General features: G+C 41.1%; 1 protein-coding gene and 1 long non-coding RNA gene across 23 annotated transcripts in view; one reads left to right on the top strand and one right to left on the bottom strand.

Moving 5' to 3' along the window:
- The window catches only part of shot (dystonin-like protein short stop), a 173189-nt gene that overhangs the window by 86612 nt on the left and 62014 nt on the right, over positions 1–24563 (bottom strand). For all 21 annotated transcript variants that reach the window (XM_069134147.1, XM_046615848.2, XM_046615859.2 and 18 more), the window contains one exon: positions 9017–9078. In XM_069134147.1, coding sequence (XP_068990248.1) covers positions 9017–9078 — 62 coding nt within the window. The remainder of the gene's footprint in view (positions 1–9016; positions 9079–24563) is intronic.
- On the top strand, positions 12655–14637 carry LOC124213991 (uncharacterized). 2 transcript variants are annotated; one of them, XR_006882034.2, is made up of 2 exons: positions 12655–14268; positions 14399–14637. It is a non-coding gene; the product is annotated as an uncharacterized lncRNA (long non-coding RNA). The 2 variants fall into 2 exon arrangements; XR_006882035.2 differs by having other exon boundaries at positions 14388–14637.

Here is a 24563-nt window from a genome sequence, read left to right as displayed (position 1 = left end):
TCATGTGCAACACGAAATGATATACCTTGTAAGCACGTGTTCCGTACCTACATCCTCATCTATTATCGAAGCGAAGAGGACGAGGAGAGAAGTAGAGATGAAAAACGTGGCGACGATGATGGTTGTAAAGAATAAAAGAGATGAAGAGGTGAAGGGGGAGGGGGGGAGGCTGAGTCGTCTCAAAGCAAACGGTATGAAAAAACGAGAGAAAAACGATAAGAAAAAAAAAAAAAGAAATGCAGTCGTGACGCTGCCGCTGCCGTGAGACCGGAAAGCAAAATGTTTGTTCAGTCCTCGGCCAAGTATCATTTTCACGCACGTTCGTCTTGCCGGTAATGCATGCGGCGGTGAGTTCAATTATGTGAGAGTTTTAGGTGTTAAAGATGGGAAAAAAAAAAGTATTGGGATTTGGTCTCTGATTACTGAAAAACTCGAAAACAAGTTGGCTGTTTTAAAATTTTAATTCTACACGATTTTACCCTAATATTTATATCAGACACATTCCAGCTTTAGAGGATCACGGTTAGTTTTTACCATCCTAGCTCCGAATAACGCGTTTTAATTCGTCGTTAACAGCTTTCGAATATATTCGATACCCGATGATTAACACGTGTTGCGATAAGCAGTGTGGCCTCACTTTCGGCAATATACATAAAATTCGTATAAACGTTCTGTGTCGATTTTGTGTTGATTTGTAGTAAAATTATCTCCAAATGTATGTGACCTTGTGAATGAATTCGAAAGATTCGATAATCGATCGAATGCGTTCTCATGAATCACGTCCGGTACAAATTTTACCTGTACGTAACGATGATAATGAAATATAGTATAAGTACGGTAATGATACGGGAGTCGAATTAAATTGCGAGAAGTTTATTCACCCGCAAACTGACGGTGGCAAGATGGAAAAACAAAATGAAAGAAAGAAAGAAAGAAAAAAAAAAGAACCGTTATAATTATTACAAACAGAATGAACCCAATCATTGCAGGAAATGAAAAAAACAAGCGAGGAGGTCCACAAAGTAAAATCGGAATTACCTAGTTCAAAATTACCCGACATGGCTGAACAAGAAGTCGAAATTATACCTAACAATGTGTGTATCACGTTAATTGGTATGAAAATAATACACGAAGCAAGATTTATCTTTCGTGTGCGATCCAATGCTCGTAATGTTTCTTTATGTTATTTTTCGCTAGCCAACTTTATCCCAGTGCATGTTCTGTATTACAAGACAAGCACAATTATACTCCAGCGACATTGTTCGTTCGAAGTCAGGAAAGAAGAGGTAGGTAGATAGTTGCGTGAGTTATCTTCAAGATTGACCAATCGCGTAAACAAATTTAATTTGACATTTCAATTAAACGATGGAACGACGGATCCATTCGTATTCAAATATACGGGACGACTCGTGGGCCTCGAGATCCAAAAATGGAAAGAGTCAAAGATGGACGAGGAGCCTCGCCTTGCAACAGTTTTAGACGACAAGTTTCGAAACGAAACCGCGACACAACGTTACAACCGTAAATTATACAAACGAGGAGGTGATCATCGACGGATCGAAGGAGAATAAACCTACAGTACGTCGGTTTAACCCAAGTGGACAATAAAACCAGAAATAATACGACCGGTGAGACTACTTTTGTGGCAATCGGATTCCTACGCTATTGTCACACTGCGGTATTATGTACTTTCAAACTGCTCGTCGCCGTGTTTGGATTCGGACTCGGGTAGGTGTGAAAAAGCTCAACTATTGTCGATTGACAGAAGAACCAGAACATCGAATATTCATAGACGCAAAAATTGTAAATATAGAACGTCGAAATCGTGAATCTGTACAAGATTCTACATTATCGAGAGGAATTCCGACGGCATTCCACCTTTTGACCTTTCTATTTCATTACATCTCCATACTTCTACTTTCAATATTTTTAAATACTGTAAATTAAGTTTACGCATTTATAAAAATTCGACACTTTTGCGACCTTCGATCTTTTCGCATTTCATATATTTTTACCCCGGATGCGGAATAACGAAAATTAGCTTCGATTACTGCACAGAATTCGAGGCCGATGTCGATGTGGTTGGCAACCGAGATGACGATTGAATGAAATATCGTGCCAGCGTAGCTTAATGAACGTTTCGTGCAGTGTCTGGAGCGAATACAAAATAACCGACGAAGTAAAAACGAGTAGCGCTAGTTAGTCAATCGGGCTTCGTATTGCTTTTCGTTGTATACAAGTCATGCGGTGTGCGAGTTCTCGTCTGTTATTAATCTATGAATGAAAGTCTCGTCGTTCGGCCTCGTCGGTAAACAGAGTGGAATAACTCAGTCATTCGGCACCAGTTTCTCGGCTGCACGCACGTGCGTCGTCCATTGTTTTCTCGAAGAGTGAGAGAAGAAAGAAAAAAAAAATCCATCAAATCTATAATCCAATAAACGCGAGGTTTCCGCCCTTCTTCTACCTTCCTATAAAATTTCTCGTCCCTTGACAAAACGTTATTCTTGAGAAGATCGAATCCGTGCACGATGATAATCGTTTGTTTGTTTTTGCGGGTCTTCGATTTGCCGGTAACAAGTTTGTTGAAAAATTGTGTTAAAACGATCGGTGGCCGCGTGTATGCCAGTCCGTTACGTAGGTGAGCTGTTGCATCTTAGACACGGTCATTTCTTACTTTCACGCCAACGTGAGACGAATGATACAAGGTATACCAGAAAAAGACTTTTTCGCTTATTTACTTTTATTTCATTTTTTTTTTTACACGTATTTCCAGTTCCATATTTAGACGTCACGTAAGTAAAGGACGACGGGTATTTTCTTGAGAGTACACCTACGTAAAAGCAGTCTAAAAAACTGTCGCAGCGATCTCGGCGAACTTCATTGACTAGATTGAATAAGTAACTGGTAATCTCAAAGTAACGCGACGACGTTGAACTCAATAACATGAAATTAATCGTCGAAAAATGATCGGTATCATAAAAATTGCGTATGATGCCGGAACGCGTGCGTGGAAAAAAAAAAACAAAACAAACAAACAAACAAAAACACGAATTCGCGATAAATAAAACAACAGCAAAGAAAATCGAAAGCGATCGATGAAGTGAGAGGTACGTATGGGTGGGTCAGCTGCATTGTTCGGAGGAACCGGTGTGAGTCACGGCATACCCGTAACTCTGCATTTTTTAACTCTCTTTTAACTTTTCTTTTTCCACAACGGGGTTATTTTTAGCGGCGTACGGCTCGATCCACGGAAGGACCTGGTTCTCCTTGAATCGATGCCCCATTTCTGCAGAATACGACCCAAGTAAGTCCGCGAAGATCGTTTCGCACATACACGTGGCGCATGCGGGGTATAATAATTTGCACGTTACTTGCAGCCTGCCGACTGACTTTTCTGCAATTGCATGACTCGACATTGCTTCAGGGTCTTCCGCGTGCAAATAGGTACTGCGATTCCAACGATCGAATTGCAACGATTCAACTTTAAACTTTCCTTGAAAAAGGAGGACTCCGTTGTCGATTCTTTCCGATGATTCATTCGTTTGGAAACAACGTAACGTTACGTAATGTGACGGTGTATTAGCGCAGTAGGCTAATGCGATTAGAAACCACCACCCCAGGGTGCGGCATCCGTTAATCTCATCTCTCGTCATCGATTTGCCTATTATCGGTTGATCGCCGTTCCGGCGTGTTTTGTCCATGTTTGCACTAGTTTCCGAAATCGATCTTAAAAGTAAAAGATTTACGTCAAAGCGTCCGCGATGTTTCAAGAAAATAAAATCGTGCCAAGTCTCCTCTTGGATCACGATTCGTCTGAATGAAAATCCAGCATCTCCTAATGTAAAATGAGTGAAACGGCATAACGTCGATACTTCCCGGCATATCCCGCACGATCTCCATTACGTACTGTTGTAAGAATGGAACCTTGCCACAAACAACAAGGATTCTCATTAAACCTCAAAGGAGACGATTCGATGCTTTGAAGACCGAAACGGCGGCGCAGAACGGTGACTTATAAATTGAGCGAAAAACGAGCAAAACCTTACGGGCAACCCTGCGAAGATATATTAAATAATTTCGTAATGAAGCGGCAGAAGTTTGTACATCGGAACAACGCGCGCGTCAAGTTGTCGTGGCCAAATAAAGCTGTCGGTAAAAGATCCTCGTGATAGAAGCTGGGAGCGAGTAGGTAGGTATAAGAAGAGTGTCGTCGTATATATTTGAGGAGTAGGTATGTAACTGTACGACCAGGGCGTAAAAGGCTCGAATAAAACTTTCACTGCTGCAAGTAGCGTGAGCAAGGCGTAAACGGTCCTTCGATCGTTCGAGTAGAGCTTTGCGCACGGTGCAGCGAGAGGAATAACAAGGGATATTAATTTAAGATAAGAGAAGAGATGAGATGAAGAAACAATCGAAAATCATGTTTTAAACATCGTAGTGCAAAGCGTAAAAGGAGTCGTCGACGTGTATGCGTATGGAGAGAGAACTCCGAGGAGAATGCAGCAGCAGCAGCAGCAGCAGCACAAACGGTTCGCTAACCGATTAGCATACAAACCCATGCCCATGGCGCAAATATATAAAATCGTGGTATAACGTACGCGCATGCATGTAAATAAATTGTAACACGATGAAGTGACCGCTGGTCCGTAAGCCGCTGGTCTAGGATGACGCAAATAAACCTGTGGTGGACACACGGACGCGGTCAAGTGCCTTGAAACAATACGAATTAACCTGACACCCTGCGCGATACGTCCGTCGAATATAGGTATGTGTATTGCGTTACGTTCCAAGGTCAAATTTCCGCCGGGTACATTAAACTCGCATCAACGAACATCCATATCCTATGGTACAGTACCTGTGTTACGTGTAACGTAACGACCGCGGTTGCGTAACAAAACCTCACCGGATTTAATCCGTCACGTTCATCAAAGGTTCGCGCGAATGATGAATGAGGGTAAAAAAAGTGACGATCTACCAAATACTAATCCCACCTCGACGATCCGATACCGTAAAGATCTCTGTGGGGGGTGGTTGTCCCAACGAACACCGGCTTTGGTCCTATTCTTCCTCAAAAAGAAACATCAAAAATAAAAACATGAACAATCTCAATTTTTTCCAATAAGATACCTCAAGTTAGGGTAAAACGCTGTCAAAACGAGAGACTGAGAATTGTGGCACAAATAGCTGTTCACTGATCCTTGATCGGCACCAATTTCCTTGTATCTGCTAATATTACGCAAGTCTCAAAAGCATCGTTGAACGATTAAACGGTCTGAGCAAAGTGACTCTTGATCGTGGCTCTGTTTGATGTAAATAACCGACCGACACTGGTAGAATCGATTCGCTATAGTCATTCCGCAAAGATCACTAGAAGCCAGGACAATTGTTCGAAATGTTGAAAACCATTACCGAAAGCGCTCACGTGTTACTAATTCGGTAATCAGTCTACTCGTAACAGCTAACTACGATTTCAACCGATGGTTACCAATTGCGAAACGGTGTTTCAGGCACGGTTTTAACTCAAACCTGTGGTGCAAGGATCTGGCAATTAGAGTTAGCTGGTTGCAATGACTGCGGTAACCGCGGCGCAATATCGCGAAAACAAGAAAAGGACCTTTCACGATCGCAGCTGGATCGCCCACTTGACGAATTAGGCGTGGCTCGTGCCACCTACGGAAATTGTTTCCCTGAGGTGACAAATATTGCTCAATTTTCTCGCCCACTCCTTTCCCTGGCCCATAGACTCTTATATAGCCTTCTTACATGGACTCAAGTATTGGCTTCTAGGCCTCTTGCAGCGAAATTCTACCTACCTGCAATGTGACGGTACTTTCGCGTAATCCGTAGGTAAACGATTACCTTCTTTACCGCCCATGTTCTTCTCATTCTCTCTTCCTCTCGCGGGCTAGCGTTATGAACAATAATTATGCTTCGAACTTTGGACGATACGACGAGCGAATATGCTCTCGGTATAGACTATAGCCCGCAAGTGTCTGTTTCACTGTTGTCAGAAATTCGTTTATAGTTACACACATAGGGGAAGCCGGGGCGATGCGGGCCCTTCAAGAATTAAACTACGATTAAATTTCACGGCCGGAGTATAATTGCAATCGGAACAATGAAACTCCTTGACGTATCACGTTCCGGCTGTCTAATAGAAATGAAGGATTGCTAGGTTTTAGTTGTACCGAGAGTGTGACTAGTTAGATTAAACTAAAAACATGTATTCGGCTGTACGATACACAATTGTGTGAAAACATTCGTTGACACAATCGTGTTCGACGATCGGAATGAGAAAATATTTTAAATTTTAATTTTCTCGTCGACTCTGAATTTATACGAACATAAACAACGCGAAAGAAAACGTGTTTCAAGTTCACGATCACATCTCGCCTGTTTCGTCTGTCGGAGAATTTCTTTCGTTCCAAAAAAATACCGTTTACCGAACGCGGAAACGAAAACTTAACTTTTCAACGATCATCGGAGATGCGCCATTAACAATCACGGCGCCAACGTTACAGTTATACCGATCCAAAGAACAGTATTCCACGTAAACACGAGATGCTCGTGTAAAAAGCATTGAAGCGTCGGCTGGAAATGCAATTACAAAGAAGCTCCGGGAGAGCTGAGCTAAACGGAAAGGCAACATCCGTCGGGAGATCCGGTTTTTGGTTTCCGGGAATCTCAGCGTCCTCGACACAATTACCGAGAGAGACGGTCGCGATGACGGAGACGATAAGAAGTCGACCGGGAAAGCTGCTCTGTACCGCTTTTTACCGGATTGCCAGAATATCGAGATACCAAAAGCTGAAAGAGTTACAGGGACTAGGGTTCTGTCGAATCACTCGTTCGTTAATGTCGGATGGAACGCGGGATCAGAGATCACTGGTATCGATTTCTCGCTGCAAGCCTGCATCACATCGATTAATCGCTCATTCTCGATGGAATTTATTATATCCCAGATTTGAATCTCCCCGTTGTTGCCTTCTTCTTTCTTATTGCGTAAGGGTCAATTTGCCGTGCCCCGTGGCTGTGACTCGTATGAATTATTTCACAGACGACAGGACGGAGGGTAAGACAGATCGATCAAAAGGCAATGAGGTTAATCCTCGTTGAAGTGGGCGAGCGACCTTCTGAACGCGTTAAACAAGTCAGCTGTTTGAAAAATGGCTATAATTTATAACTCTCGCAAAATATGCTCAACAAAAATTGATCACGTAAGTGTTTAATCAAACGCAACATCCCGAGCGTTCTTTTGTGAACAAGAAACGAAGTCCAACGTCTTTAAGATTTCGTAATCGTACTTGCCTCAAATGTTAACTAAGCTTTACCGCGTTACCAATTATTTTGTTGAATCGAGTTTCCGGATTATCCAAGTTGTTCCAAAGTTTTGCAAACAGCACGAACACTTTCGTCAACGTTCAAGAGTTGAGTACAGTTTTGAATCGATAACAGTAGCGTAACGGTAGGAAGACAAGGAACGAAAAGTCGTTTGTATGCAACGCGCGCTGTGTTCCAGGTACGTACATGTACGTTCGGGAGTTTCCTTGGGAATGGTTTGAAACGATGAAGAGATTACGAATCGAGATAGTAAAGCTGTAAACTGTAAGGTGAAACCGTGTATCTTAGGTGGGCATATACAGAAGTAGTTATGAATAAATTGAGACAATTGAGAGGTGAGCTGGAGCGTTGCAGGTTTATTCAAGTTCCCTGTACGCAACTAAACCAAGACAACGCGACAACGAATCATGGGGACGGCGGTAAAATAATTCTCGAATGTATATCATTTGCTCGACGACTTATAAATAAATCATGCCGTTCTTTATCTCGCGACTAAACGGGTCTCGCGAGTTAAATCGAGCCCAGCCAAACCAAGCCAAGACAAGACAAGCTGAACTACAAAACCTAAACGCGTTATAGTTCCTGAACAACCCGAGGCAACCTTTCACGACCCACGCTATGTAACCAATACCGCTTTTGCTTTTGCGGGCGAGAAAATTTGCATCGGAGTGACTGTAATACTCGTGCCTCAACACTTTTGGCCAATCCGATCCTGACGCTGCTGGCAAGTCAATTGTGTCGTATTTTCACTTGTGCATTGATACTCGTTGCTGAGTTATTGTTACAATTTATCTTGCGTCAGAGAAGTCGGTACACCAACACGACCTGCAATGATTATTTGCATTTCTCATTCTTCGTAAACTATTCCTTTTCTCTGTAATGTGCATATTCTATCCACACAAAGTCTCGAAGAACTTACAGAGGCGAAGTGAATAGAAAGCCTTTTCCATTCATGGTACGAAACTGTATTTTTCCACTTATTCAAGACGACGTTCACCGAACAGGCCGGCAAAACAAATTACTCGTCAGCTGACGTGATGAGAAAAATAATCCGACCGAGAACGTAAAATTGAACAATAGCTAGTCAACGATTTCTCGCTGGATTCAAATTTTCTAGATTTCAAACATCTTCGAAGAGTTTCCAAAAACGGACCACGTGAGTATCTTAAACACCAAAGAACCGACGCGATGTTTTCTTCTCTCGATATTTTCATTTAACGAAGACACTTGTTTACAACTCCTGCGTCCCGATGGTCACACGCATGAATATGTAGTTCGGTTAACAGATGGTTGGAACAACGTTGACAGGTTAGGAAGTCGAAGGCTGGCAAACCGCCGCTGCTGGTTTTGCGCAACGCAAGATTTCCTGCTATGCGAGATATGTGGGTACGCACAATACGTTGTAACGTACAAGTTGACGGTAACTCATCGTCGTTTCGAATCTGAATCCAAAAAAAGATTCTCAGTGCCGGGGGCCATTCGCTTCCATATCAGGGCAGGAGTGATTTTAATGACTGGAGTAATTTCGTTCGTTAAATTTCATTCCGTTTCCAAGCACCGGGAGGACTGATCAACGACTGCACGAAACGAATGGTCCGATTCGATTTCCTATCTTTAAAAATCTTGTAAACGGGAACGTCCGTTAATTTACGGCAATACTATAAAATTCAATTACCTTTTTCAAGTGTTTGTTCACCCATTTCGTGAAGGTCTTTTTCTGGATGGCGTCTCGTTCATCTGAGAACATAAAGAAACACAAAACTCCGTTAGTCAATTGTCACTGCGACGTACGTCAACGCGTGAACGTACCTCGTTAAAAACCTACGTATACATATACTAGGATAATTCTATATTCGAGTGTAACGCATGTAACGCAGTAACAAGTATAAATAACAACATACGCATGGTTGTAACATATTATATGCACACAATTATCGTCCGCAAACGAGATAATAACGAGCAATTATTTGACCTCCGTCATTCATACACCATGGCTAGTCGTCTGACTTACGGCTACGTCAACCATAGTTATAAAACGCGATAGGTACCGCGATAATAACCAAGTAGATTAGAACTGCGCGTTAATGGCTGCAAGGTGTAACAATTCGACTTATAAATACCACTTTCTAGGCCAAAACTGTTCCCGAGTCGTATATTATATCTGCCGTAGGTATACGAGTCGGGTAAATGTACGCAAGTAAAGGCGGCGTCCAACGTAAGGCAAGTAGTTTGTTGTAACCCCAGCGATGACGTCACTCCCACGTGTAATCCAATAGCCAGAACGAAGCTAAGGTGGCTCAAGTGCAAACCCAAGAGTTATTATAGCTGAAAGTACACGACTGCCGTACTACATGGAAGCGCAACTGTTACGCGACGAGTGCAAAATATTTCACACACTTATACGTGTATATGTTGGATGCAGATATTGCATAGCTGACAGGTGATACTCCTCAAGATCTCGCGGAGCTGCAACTAAGAATATCGCGAATCGTGCTCGAGCTGTTTCGTAGGTGTGTGTGCGGATTGTGAGTTTTCACCAGAGTCGGCAAAACGCGAGTGCAACAGGAACGGAAACTTGACTACCTTGTGCGAAAAAGAATGAACGAAGTCGTGGGATCGATTCGTATCTGACGACTTATCATCGGAGCTGTTTCAAAGAGCCGGTGTAAAATTTGTGGCGAGATGATCGTTAACGCTCATTCATTTCACATACGAAGAACGCCGATGCTGTTCCTTGCTTATTCGTGCCAAAATCTAACGAGTAAAATACGTACGTTGAAACACCCTCAACGATTGCCGGGAAAAAGGAATTAATTATTACCTCGTTGTCAATCGCGAGATTCCAGGAGGTCGGTGTGTGAGCCGCGTAAAAATAATTCGTTAAACGCGGCGTCGTCGAAAGAGTAAGCGAATAGTTTTTATTGACGACTGATTGATATTCAAATAATAATATATCGCGATGGCGATGCGCGAAGCGAGTCTTTTTACTTCGTTATGCGTTACAATAACTCCGCACTTGTTTCGCGGCTGACGGCAAGTAAGACGAGTCCGATGATATCGTTACGGATGAAATTTGAAAGCTGAACCGAATTAATTTTCGTTATTCGTTGTTTACGTAAGTAAGCAAGTGTATCCACAACAACGTTTTAATCGATGCAGCAAGCGTCGCTTTCTTCAATTCCTTGGAAATAATTTCTTTCGATCCTCGTTAAATGCACGCTTACGAAACTGGGTCTATTTTCTTCCGGGTAAGCAAACGTTCCAATATATAAGATTTTACACGTCGTATCACACGTATTTATCTCTCGTTTGATGAACTTCGGAAATTAGGTAACTTTGGTGTCGATCGGCAGCCTGATAAAAAGTAAAAATAGAAACCAAAACTAGATTTTATAACGAAATTGCGGCAAGTACAGCTCCGTTAATTATTTCGAAAATTCTTCGAGAAGTTGAAGAACGAAACGGACGGTATGTATAAATATACATATACATATACAGATATATATATCCTATCCAAAGTAACAAAACACTGTACGTGACGTCGAAACATTTTACCATCACTATGAAATTGCACGTTTTACGCAATTCAATTTAAATCGAGCGCAACAAGCGCGTGAACAGTTCTCATTTTCCTCCCACGATTCCCGTTACGGTCACGTAATAATAACGTTATGGGACTTTTGCTCTGTATCCGTTTGAAATAAATTGAACTTGACCCGATCTGCTGCGTCAAACTGTGCCAAATAAATCCGGACAAGCTATCATCAATATTATACGTGTGACTGACGTAAGTACAAAAGGTGGAGCTGAAAAAAACTTGATCACCACTCGAATTCCGATCGGTTACGATATGTCCAAAAACCCGAAGATTTTCATCGTCGACAAATATTTAGCAGCAGGCAGAATTTTAGCCATGTTCAATTTTCGACGTCTCTTGCTCTCGATTAAAAATTTCGTTTCAACCGCCAGAAATTCCAGACCTTTTTTGGGTTTTGTAATGTTCAACACTCGCCCAGTGACCTCGTGACACGTCAAGAGATGCGGACAGCAAGTGTTAAGTGGTCAACGCCCTCGCATCGACCGTCTCTCTTCTCGTCCTTCGTTCTTTCTCGCTCCATTCGTCGCTCGAGCCGAAATTAAATTTTTCCCAAGACTAAATGGTTCAAGCTTCTTACATGGAACTCGTACAAGTGAATTGTCACGTCATCGATCCTCAGCGAAACAAGACTGAAAATGCAAAACTTGCAGGTATGTAGATTAATTGCAAGAGTAGGTCAAAGCTCTGTACGAATTTGATTACTCTCGATACGTTAGATCTCGACGTTGATATCGTTGTACGGCATATTCACATAGTATTTCACGGATGAAGAGATATGAACTAACCGTACCACCGCATAGGTATCCACCCCGTACATAGCGAGTGAGTTTATGTAAATTTGAAAATGAGAAAAGAGCAATATTTTTTTCAAACCATGACAACACGCCGATAAAATATTCCGCGGGTAGAAGAAGGCATGTAATTTAGCAGAACGCCGTCGGGTGAATAACGATGGATGAAAAATAACGATCCGTGAAGAGTCGAAGCGACATGGCGGCATGCAGCTTATACGGGGCTGATGGCAAGTGAGAAAGGTTTATCATGGGAACCGACCTGCACGGGGGTCGTAGACTAAGGCTTGCGGTATATGCAACAGCGAGGTTTACTCCGGTCATTGTCAGTCGCGGTGTTTAACTGTGGTAGGAGAGCTGATTGTGTGTGAGAGAGAAGAGAGAGAGAGAGAGAGAGAGAGAGAGAGAGAGTGAAGAGAGCGAGGTGGACGGGACTTGGATGACAAATAACGATAATATATACCCTACGTAGCCATGTGCCAAGCGTCGAGGAGTACAACTTTACGCATGTGTGAGCGAGTACTTGACTCGACGTATGGGCGCCACAAACATTCTGGATGTCAACGACTTTTCAAGTTCACTGCTTCTCGCCGAAGGGGCTTTCGCAATTGGACATAACGAGACCGTGGAAAATTATAAAGCAAACTTTTTCTACCTTTCCTTTTATTTTTCGTTTTTCTTATCTTTTCTCTAATTTTTTTGTTTCTTTTCTTTTCTTTGTTGTTTCTGTTTTCTTATTCAGGTCCCACGTACTCGAGGAAGAAACGGAAAATAACGGAACGGACGGGTTATGCGTCAGGGTTTTTCTTTTCTTTTCTTTTTTTTTTAAAATCTTATTTTTCTTCTTTTCTAGAACGTATGTCAGAAAAATGAAGGAGGAGGAGGAGGAGGAGGAGAGGTGGAGACTGTAGTCGGTTGAAATGTAAATCGAAGCCGACGTGTACGTAGAGTGCAATTACCGCTACACTGCCGTGAAATTATAAGCTTCTGATTTAATATATTCAATTTGAAATTTTCTCTGTGCAATCCTTGACCAGCGAGTCTTACAGCCTGATATTATACGTGAAATGTTGAACCGCACATAACGTCTACCGTCACCGTATGCTCGAATGCTTCGGCAGTCTGATTATTCATTTATTCACTCCTCCGGGCGTCACAGATTACCTAATCCCTATGTTTTCCTCAACCGGGTTCGTTAGCGAAGCTGCATACAAGTGATTGATAACAGAAGGAGCTGACGATCCTTTACGAGTGCAGCCTAAGAAGTTTCGAAAAGTGCTTTCAAAGCATGCGGTGTTACCGGTTTAAAAAGAAAACAAAAAAAATTAAAATAAATAAATAACGCCAACAATAAGTCCACGACGATGGATGGATCGGTTGAAAGATCCATCCTGAACAAGGAATACATAGAATTTCATTCGTTTCACCCCGAGACAGCGATGAAAAAAGCTTCTTCAACAATCTGTCGAAAGACACAGACGGACGGATCATTCCACTTGACGTATAACCCGAGTTATTTCAGTCTCCCGTTAACTGCCGCTGCAGCTTCATAAATTTCCTCCAAGGGATCAAAGGTTACAAGAAGATGCGGCGTCTAGAGGGCAACGACGATAAGGGATAACGAGATACGACGGGTTTCAATTCCGCGTCAAGAAAGCCGAGGTGCTTTTTTTTCTTCCTTCCACACGGTGTATAATTTTCTTTAATACACTTTTTTTCCCCCGAGTATAAGATGCGACGCGTTCGACTTATATCTTCGATCATAAAAATACAAAGATGGTGAGAAAATCGACCGCAAAAGGAGATCTCGTGAATTTTTCTATTTTTTTTCTTCCTTCTTTTCCCCTTCTTCCTTCTTTTCACGGTATAATAGGGGGCTCTTTGTACGTAATGGCAAAACGTTCGACAGGCACCTAGATTTATGTACATGTATAAAGAAAAAGTGATACAGCGATGAATACGTCGTCGTCCATTAAAGCCGGTGATTAAAACAAGGCTTCCTCTTCTCACGTGGCGCCAAACGGATTATGACGAACGTTGAGAAAAATTCAAACACAAGAAAAAACTGCAGACTGCACGATGCGCTGCATATACACGCCTTTCATCGCCTAACGTCGGACTTTTTTGTTACGTTGTAAAAATTTTTTCATCTACCCTCTCTCTCATTCTTTCTTACAGCTACTCTCATCTTATTCATATTACGATAATTCTCCGAATTTTTCCAGCTTCTAAAAATCAAAGTAATTTTTTAGGATAATCGCTCGGTTAAGAAAACAAGACGCGTGAATTAGTCGAAAGTTTAAATTTGCGTGAATATTTTCACCATGGTGTCCGGTAAAAAAAAAAAAAAAAAAAACCCGTAACCAATTCATTTCCAGGACATTTTTAGGTTATTCAAGGACATTCAGGAAAAATAAGAATACACGAATGCAAAGGGCAGAGGGCACTGTACGCAACCGGCGCGACGTACGAGATATACAATATACGTTATTTCTACCACAAGCTGTTAGGAGAGAAAAACGAAAAACGCGATTCGAGGTGGGAATCCACTTTTTTAAAACAATTACTCAGTAAACACAAATAAATATATCTTCCGCAGCGATCCTTAAGAAAAGAAGATTTTCAGGAAACGATAAAAAAAAAAAAAAAAATTCAAGAACATTTTCAGAACCTCAAGGACTTCCAGGACCACTGGACACCACGTTGACGCGATGAGACGATATTTTGTAGAGAAGAGTAAATGGGCATCGGCAGCCTGCGATGCGATGTGCGAACTACAAGATTTCCAGTCACGAGAAGAAGACCGCTTGACGTAAATGGAAGTCCGTCAGTCTGCATTTGAATGAAGTTGTACAACGTTGAACGATCGCTAATAAATTCCCCAGGGACAATATGTATACCAACCAACGATTTCTCGTTGCGTTTCTTTTCCCCGTCTCCCTTCTTGTTTTAGTTTTTCTCCTCGCCATTCATCGCTTCTCATTTTTCTCCCTCACTGCCATTTTTCTCTCCGATATACCCACCGAGTAAGTACCCGAGTTACACCACCTTTCGTTCCGGTTTTCTCGGTTGACGTCGATCGACAGAGATTTACGATAACAACCATCGCGTCCTGAATAAAACTGCGACCGCACGATCCAACCTCACGCTTGTATAACACAACAACCGTCCATGTAGATCGATAAATCTGAAGCAGGCGGACAAATCGCAATCCATGTTACATCCGAATTCGAATATCGAAAAGAGTCGTCTTACAAATCGAACACGACTACGTTCCATTAAATTTCATTCGCTGACCGAATATGAAATGGGAAAATGTTTCTCTTTTCAACCTCGTTAATTTTCCTCCGCACGGCGGCATTACTCGCGGCTCCAACGCGTGACGACGAGGTGCAAGATTAGTAGAATTCGCGTCGCGCGTTTCGTCGTTCTCAATTTTTGGATTACCGAGAGCATTATGCATAGGCATATAAATCTGGGCGAAACGTCGGCTTGCCGCTGCGTACGAGGAGACTAGACGCGTGCGTTTCTGCCGGTTCGCACTTTCTTGGCAAGCTTCACCCTAGGCTCGAAGCCGCACATTTTCCGGCATTTGAAACAGCCACGCCGACGAGAGTACTTTGACCTGGAGGTCATCTACGGAGGGAGAGAACAACAACATTCACTCCGCACGGTAATACGCACATAAATATACGAAGCATCTTTATTTTTCAGCGAACAATTGTTTTTTCAATCGTTCCAACAGTACCGTTCGACGGTATATTAATAGCGTCCAAATGAAGACGTACGGATTATATTCAACTATACGTCGAATGAAGGAGAATAGAATTTAAATGAAATACAAATTAACGATATTACTCTCCGTTCTTTAAAGAAATTATTTACTCAGGGGGAAATCGTCGCGTTACGAATGTAATACGCGAATTTAACTACTCCGGTATAATGTTTTCTGATCATTCTTTCTTTTTTCACGGTTCTTCGAGGAGGGGGGGGGGGGGGGGAGGTACAACCGGACGGACTGAAAAAAAATTCACTCGTTGGAAATAAAAATCCAAAAAGCGGTTCGCGATTAAATTTTTTATTTACAGTCCGTTGCCGTGCAGAATGTTGAGGAAAAAGAAGGGCGAAAAAATCTTCATCAACGAATAAAAACCGTCCGGCGTCCGTGTATAAATATACCAGATACCTGTACTATACACGACGTGACATTTGAATGCCGTGAAATTTGGTCGAAGACGATAAGGAGAAACGAATGTTCGCCCGTCGAGTTTAAAGGTAGGATAATAATAAAAGTGCTCGAGTGGAGAGCAGCACCTTTTGGACCAACCTGTTTGGTTTGGCACGAAACTATAAACGTCCGAGTGTTGTTACTGCTGCCAAAAGTTTATCCACGTGGGAAGAAGCCCACGCGAAAAGAAATCCTGCGATTCGCACCGTGCAAGGAGAGAAGCCCGTAAATGGTCTCTAAAGGCGCGGGCGTAACACGTTGAGACTTCGCATCTCCTTTGGCAAATATTTTGTAACTCAATATTTCGCACGTCTCTACATGGCCATTTCAATTTTACCGTAAATTTGCTCATTCGCGTACAACAAGTTGCATACGTACATGCGAAGCCGTATATTACACCCTAATCGGTTGTGTCATACATACAATGGTACAAAAAATATCGCCTGATTACCTAACCGGTGACGTAACGAACGTAAACTTTCAAGCATTAAGCTATTGCGAATGCGGATGCGGATATATATTTTCAAATCTGGCGCCATTTCTCTATGACTAAAAGTTAACGGTCGATTGACCGACAGGTACGTCATGCAAGTCGTACGTTACACGTTACCTTCGTTTGCATGTTGTTCCGAAAATTGCCGAGCTGATCCGAACCGAGTCGACCGTTTGTTTAATTAATTTACGACAAAAATTGATAAGAGAAACAAATTAATTTCGAGTTCAGAGTGTGATTCAAACGTGAAGACAAACTTTTATATTAAAAGTTCGGTATCAAACTAATATTTTTTTGTCTTATTTAATACTATTTTCATAATTTTTAACAAGCAAAATATGAAGTAATCGTGACTTTCACACTTGCAAAATATTCGCACGATATTTGCGAATACGAATATCAGTAAATACGCGAATGCGATCATTCGTTACATCAGTCTTACCTACATATGTCAGACCATCCTAAGTTTTCTTTTTTAACTCACAGCCGGTGAATTGTACGAATTTAGATAATTTTTCCCTTGAAACACACTCCGTCATTTTCCCCGCATTTTCAAGTATTTCACCTTCAACCTCTCCAGTCGACAAATATTCGTTGCATTACCATTAGGGCCTGTAGTAAACTGGTAAGAAGGGTAGATTAACACGGTGAAACCAAAACGGGAAACGCACTTAAAATAGTTCAAATCACAGTGTAACGCGTCACGCCTCGAAAGAGAGAAAAAGAGAAAAGGAGAGAGAGAGAGACGCGAATACTGAATGGTATCTTTCAATCTGGTAGGTACTTCAAAAGTTTAATTTTACGAGCCCGAGGTCGATAAGCCAAGTGGATACTATGATACTATTTTTGAAGTGATGTATGTAAGTAACGTAGTAATAACTCGCGAAAGGCACGCAGCATTGATACGCGGTAACATTTCTCTCGAAGTGTACGATATATGAGAAGTAAGTAAGCAAGCAAGTAAGTAAGTAAGTAGCTGTATAATAATATCCATCCACGTTCATGGACCCCAACTCCCAAACTCTCCTGTCGGCGAGTTGTTACAGAGATAAGTAACTATCGAATAACTTCTATTGAGTGCATGTGTGTGTGTGTGTGTGTGTGTGTATAAAAAATATAATAATGACCGTCAGCTTTCTAATAATCTTTAACACGTGATACTTTTAATGCGGTAATTGCTTGCAGGTATACAGTAGACAAGAAATTTTCAAGCGCAAAAAAACTCACATCGTCGGCTGTATAATACCAGTTTTATATGTATATCCCGAGGGTACGTTCACGGGGATAACGTATCGCATGTCTCGTTATCGGCAAAAAATATCTAACGGATCGAACAACGATGTAACAATGAATATCGGATATAAGTTACATATACGTACGATACGAATTTGTTGTGCGATTCTATTTTTATTCAACGTTTCTTGCATTCGTTGTGAGTATCAAGTCCGAAATACGATTATACAAAGTTTCGCGTCGAGTGATGAATTCGAAATGGACAAAAACAAAAATATTTGGTAGGTATTTGAGATAATTAAAATTTCACGATACAAGCAATCCCTTGCCTTTGGAATTCCCACGATTACTGGAAACCATCTAACGATTACCCGAACGAGTCATTTATCTCTCGAGCTAGTCTCTTCGAGAGATGAAAATAAATATGGTAAAAATTTTATAGTAATTTCAGAGCACGACAAATTTCCATTCGTTTATTTCAAGAAATAATGACTGTTTACCGTTTAGCTCAATTAACCGTGTCTCATTACGCTGTATGATAAATTGAAGGGTCTGTATATACATATATATATATATAAATCATTGGAAAAAATTCTTCCCTAAGCACTACAATAAAAACGTTTTGTCCATTAACCAGCCTATACATCATAAATGTACCGTACACATGGCGTATTTATTATATTTGAAGGAACGAAATGTTTAAATACATGCAAACGTAGACGAATAATGAAAATAGCTCGGTGAGAGAGAGAGAGAGAGAGAGAGAAAACGCGCGACGATCGTTTAATCTTGGACTCGGATGTCGCACGGTCCGCAATGTGTAATTCAAAGGTATGCCTGGGCGTGCTTGTATAATATCCGCAGGTCGCACGCTGCACGTCCAACACAACGTGCGTATATCACACGCATCGTATATTAAGAATGATAACGGGCTTTTCGTGTGTTCGTACAAAGCCCGCATTCATTGCACCGCACCGCTGCAAGTCTAAGTTTTATACGTCGGCACGTGGCCAGCATATATTTCTTTTTATCTCTAGCCGTGTATACACGTTGTTATTACCAACGTATACAGCTGGTACAGATATTCCATAACCGCAAACCGTTCGACCGTACATTATAACGTGTAGAGTTTTAAAAGCACGTGCGCAAACCGCTGAACAGTTTCCACGCACGGACTCTTCGACGGTTATAGTTGATAACACGCGTTAAAAAATGCAACGAAACGATCTAAAAATTGTCAAGTGTACCAGGCATATTTACACGTTCGTACCTAATTATTGACCCTTTGATTTTTCCAAAATTTATAAATCGAGGGCACAAATTGTGATTTTCTCTATCGGACTAAAACCAATTGCTAGAGGGTTAAACGTTGCGGAATTATTTCTTGGTAAATTTTGGAGCTAGGAGTTCAAACGGACACAATAAAAAAAAAAAAAAAAAAAGTAGGGTTAATAACTGGGAAAGTAATCAATAACCGGTACGTTTGCGTTGTGGAATCTAGACGAGGACGACGACGAACGAGGGTTTGAGAACCTGCGGAGTTAAAATCTTATACACTCCGGGAGGTAACTTCCGTTAACCAGTGCCTCGGGCGATTTGTTTTTCAAACCGATGCCATGTGATTCAGACTAAACAGCGGCGGACGTTTGACGCGGTGCCTCCGAAATGAATGAAAAAAAGTATACATAAACATGTATGTGTGTAGGTCTTGACATTCCGAAAAGAAAATCATTTTCACCCTCGGTCAAGATGTGTCTAAGAATCTGGAAGTCTCCGAACTTTCTATAAACTTTCCAGGCCATGATGAGTTGATCTTTTCTCCGACCGTCTTTTCACGCAACATTGCGAGAAATACTCTTTACTTTGGATGAACATTCCTAGGAATTCTAATTACTTCATACTACGATGACCTCGTCTAGATCCTCCTTACGTTGGTAATTGTTAACATGTGACCAAGGTGAGCCGAATCCAACCTAACCCAATCTTGCCACTTGACCGACTTGAAAATGGGCAATAAAGGTGTGCGTTAAACAGAATTTACAATGTTGTTGCCAAACGTGATTTCGTGAGTAACCGATGAGCGGACACGACGAAGGTCGAAATGCCTGAGTGTTATTCTCGCAGAAGACCGAAGCCGATGACCAATAAGGACTTTGGCTAATCACCGCACGGTAGGGACCATTAATTTTCATTAATTTTCTAATATATTCAGGTCTCCCTGCGGATTACAGGATTTTCCTTTAAGGCTACGAAGAGGCTTGAGTTCCCAAATAATACCCTATTATAGAGGTATGAATCGTCGTAGAGTAAATAACAGCAAAGAAGCTATCGAGGGAAGGCACACCTGCTTCCGTTGTAGATAACTTCAATTCGCTTGCAAGCTGCTGCTGACTGACCCGGTTTTTCTTCGTGATGTTCTTCTTCGCCGTAGCGCTAAATTACAGTCAGCCATGTCAGGGTAGAGTAGATATGTCGCATAGGTAAGTAGGAACGGTAATAACGTGCGAGGACAACTGCGATTACGATGACGGTACGAGGTAAGAACCAAAAAAAAACACGAGTGAACAAAAAACGTACTTGCCAAACTCGAAGGAGACACGTTGGTGACATCATTCGATTCGTAGGCGAATACCTTTTTCGCATAGTATAAATAATACTGTTACAACAGCTGAAGCAAGTACGCCATGTAACAGTGGAGCTTGCGAATTCGTTACGCAAAAATCTCCGTTATACTCAATTAATAATTTCTTAGACAATCGACTCTCGCTACTCATTCTGCGTAATTAACTGCCATGCTGTGTCGACCGGATGAAACGGTAGTTGAAAAAGCCAAGTACAAGCGCCAAGATATCAAGTTATGCTCGCACGGTAGAAGAAGAAGAAGAAGACGAAGAAGAAGAAGAATAAGAAGAAGAAGACGAAAAAGAATCAGCACTAACACGAGCGAACTCATCGGTCGATTGGTTCGTAAAGTAAATATAAATTACATTCGTTATCATCAATCAAGGTAAATGAAGACTTTGAAAGAGTCAAGAGAATGCTCGATCGTGAAAACTTTGCATTCCCTTTTGACCGGGTATGATATTTAGTCTGATTTTCCTTACAACTTCGCTGTCATTTAAATGGTTTGTACACTTAATGTGTCATCGGTAAAGTAATCCCTTGAACTCGAAAGCCGTTGATATTTATCTGTCCGTTGAGTGGTTATATTGGCACTAAATGCATTACGGTAAATCCAGTGTCTAGGTTTTCCTGCAACTGTGAAACTCAACCGGTTTCTTCCAAATTCGATGCCAACAGTGCAGACGCAAGATTATTTCATACTGGTTAACAAATCGACGAACTTGCGGGAGTGAAATTAGCAAAGATTGTCGGTTATTCTTATCTCGAGCTTGAAAAAACGTAAAAAAAAAGAGACACCGGCAATGGTTCGAATACATCCGCTTCACTCGTTGACAAAAATCAACATATTACGGTCGACCCTACGACGATGGCACGTAAGAGATTCGTTGCATTTTTATTTCTTCTTTGCGTCCAACCTCTGATGCAATTCTTCGCTGTTAACACCCTCCAGAGACATAGTTTAAATAACGATCGAAAGAAAGCGGACTGCGTGTAGCATACCTATATCACGTGGGTACATTTCACGTCGTTTCCGGTTCCACCAACCGACCGAATGAACGAACCCGGTGCGTGTCCAAAGGGTCGAGCGAGGAACCTGCTTTTTCGAAGAAGTAAAAAAACCCAAGCCGTAGGTATACCAAGACTTGTCGTTAGGTTGTTATGATTGTTATGGCCATTGCGCCACCGCATGCAGGTACTACGAAATGACAACGAGGGAAGGGTTGTCCTTCCGTCACGTCGCGACGGTTCGAAAAGTGTCTCCGCATCGGCATCGCAGCGAGGCCCAAAGCCACGCACGAGACTGAAAGCATCAACGGCAAGATCCTCGATTGTTGCGCCTGTGTGTGTATGTATATATAAACTGTAAAGAAGAAACGTAAACGACCTAGCCAAGGCTGGTTTAAAATTCTGGTCACACGGATTCGTCCTGAGACTTTCCCCGCAATGGTGTTTAGGCGGTGGCTACAGAAGCGACGTTACATTCAACGCCGTAAGAGTGATTCGATCGAAGCGTGTACGAGTACCTTCCAAATGGTGTACCTAACCAGTCAAATAACGCGTAATGAACCCGCGAAGGTACGAGTAGAGATCATCGTCGGTATGGAGTAACCCGTACTTGATGTATGCTGAGTATGGAGTTTCCATACCTGGGAATGGTAGCGAAACACATCGACGGATCGGACATTATTGATGGGCAAAGGCTAGAATGGAATGGAATTAAAAACTTTCAAAGATTATCATCTACTTGCACTGCATCAAAAATTGATTTCTTTTTTCCACCGCGACATGAACACCTTTTCGTTTTACAAATGTCGAAAACTCATATCTTGGATTAATAATGATATCTAGATATCGAGTCTCCGTCACGAATAAGTGAAATATTGGACTTCCAAGATATTTTTCGTACGAAAGAAAACAATTGTGCGTAAATGAGGTTGAAATAATTCAAAAGTGCAAAGATATAACGTTAATCAAAATACCATGCAATTGAGATAGAAGAAATAAACAAGCGCCTTCCGTTCCCACTTCTATAATAAAGTCCGTACCTGAAAAAAGTTACAAATTGCCAGCCCTGGTACAAACCAGTCGAGCAATGACAGTATCAGCGGCACTCGAACGTTCAGCGCTGTGTCTGAACATCGCGCACAGAAATCAAAGTGATGACGTATAGATGCGTCATGATGAATAATGAATATGAATAATCCCTCCAACCGCACAGTGCCGACAAGGTTTGGTAAATGGAATCGCCCAAATTTACGCCCATACTTGTATCCTATCACGCGATGATACCTCTAATTGCGGACAATTGTCACCGTTTTGAATTAAAAAAAAAAAAATTCGTCATTTATACCGAACGTGAACGGTCTCCTCAATAATTTATTGTGTAAAATTTCTACTTATAGATAAGTACTTTATTTCGTACGTTAACTTCAGCCGGAAACACGCTGTATTTTATTCGTTATCAGTAACGATATCGCGATATCGATTTCGTACCGGGTGTTCAAATATAAAACACCTGTGATTGACAATTACATCAATTTTCGCTTCCGAAGCCGTAATAGAAAGTCGGTATTTAACTAACTTTGAATAAATTTTTTCCAGTTAGACGGCTCTGTTTAACATTCGGTGAAAGATTCCAGTCCCCTGGATCTCCGTTCGAAAAGTTCGAGATTTCACGCAAGAAATCCGAACATTGTTACACTCTTACCGTTCTACGCCAGGTATTTCCGGCATGCGTTATATTTAATGACCAGATGAGCAGATTTTCACGGTCAAGTGATTCGGCGAAATGTTCGTTGATAAGTGAAACGTGAAGTGAAAATCTGCTCAAGTTTCAATTTCATCGTCTCAAAGTCAACATCCATACGGTATTTGATTCCTGTATAACATATGCACAGGATTACAAGCGTATCGTCGTTGCATTCGCATCATTCAACAAAAGCTGCGTTAGTCATATTACAAAATTCCAGCCGATTGAGAATATCCTTGAAAACTGATAACGAAGCTGAAAATAAAAACACAACAGCGCAGCCTTACTGCGGGCTTTGTTAAATAGGCTAAAAATACTGCAGGTTAATACATAAAAATGGTTCAATCATTAATCATATGTGAGACTAGAATAAAAAAAAAAAAAAAAAAAAGCCGAGTTAACTCGACGATACGTGTCGCATGGCCGTCTCTATATGTATATATGTATGTTTTCTTCGTGCGTATGCAAACTGTGTACGAAAGCTTCCGAAGTTGTTCATTTTGACGTTAAATTCGGTTGAAAACTGTTTTAGAAATTTTTCAAACTGACTTGCGTCAACGTGTGAAAACGGCTCGAAAATTCTATCATTCAAAAATAATTATATTAAAATGAGTGACAGAAAAAATAGAAAAAAAAAAAAATAACAAAAAACTGTCATCTGTAAAATGATCGCTGGAATCAATTGAAAAGATACTCTGTGTCGAGAATAGAGGCGCGACGAATGACTGCGGTTGAGACGGCGAGTTATCAATTCTGAAATTGGTGGAGCAGCAAAGAAAAGAAAGGCACGTATAACAATTGCCTAAATAGCTTAATTCGTCGATAATTGTGGCAAGTAATACGAATGATACTCTGGATTGTACGGCAAGCCAGATTGAAAAAAATTAATTATTTAACGGACTACTTCTTTCTATTCTTCTCACAGCAATGATAGTTTGTTAATCTGTAATTACAGCCGTCGCAGCAGGAAACACGAGCAAAAAACACAAATGTCTGTTTCGAGGTTTATTTTTAAGGATCTTGTCCGAGTTCCGTATTTTATATGTATAATATTATAATCGATTAATTACGCAGCCAGTTTGAAAATCTTTAAATTTCGGCATCAATTTTTTTTCCAATCCATTGTCGGTTATAAAAACAGATCATTAGTTGAAGTTATAAACATCGCTATATGTATGCATATAAATGAAAAAAAAAGAAAAAGAAAAAAAAAAAGAGTTTTTTCACACCATGCCGAATTAATGTACAACATCGATAGCTTTTTGACATATGTTTGATACCGGAATAGTTACCGAGATCTGCTGGTATATTTAGTGCTTCAACGTCGTAAATAACGTCAAGTAATTTCAAGTTATTTCGTTTGTTGTTTCTTTTTTCTCGTTCAATAGCTCGATAAAAATCGATGATCAAAAAATGAAACTAAGATTCTATACTAAATATATGTATGTTATTGAAAACCGTTGCGAAGTATTAATTTGAAAAGCAACATCTATTATCTCTAATCA

Source organism: Neodiprion pinetum, chromosome 3 (assembly GCF_021155775.2).
Source record: "Neodiprion pinetum isolate iyNeoPine1 chromosome 3, iyNeoPine1.2, whole genome shotgun sequence".
NCBI lineage: Eukaryota > Metazoa > Arthropoda > Insecta > Hymenoptera > Diprionidae > Neodiprion > Neodiprion pinetum.
This window is presented reverse-complemented; position numbering and strand designations above follow the sequence as displayed.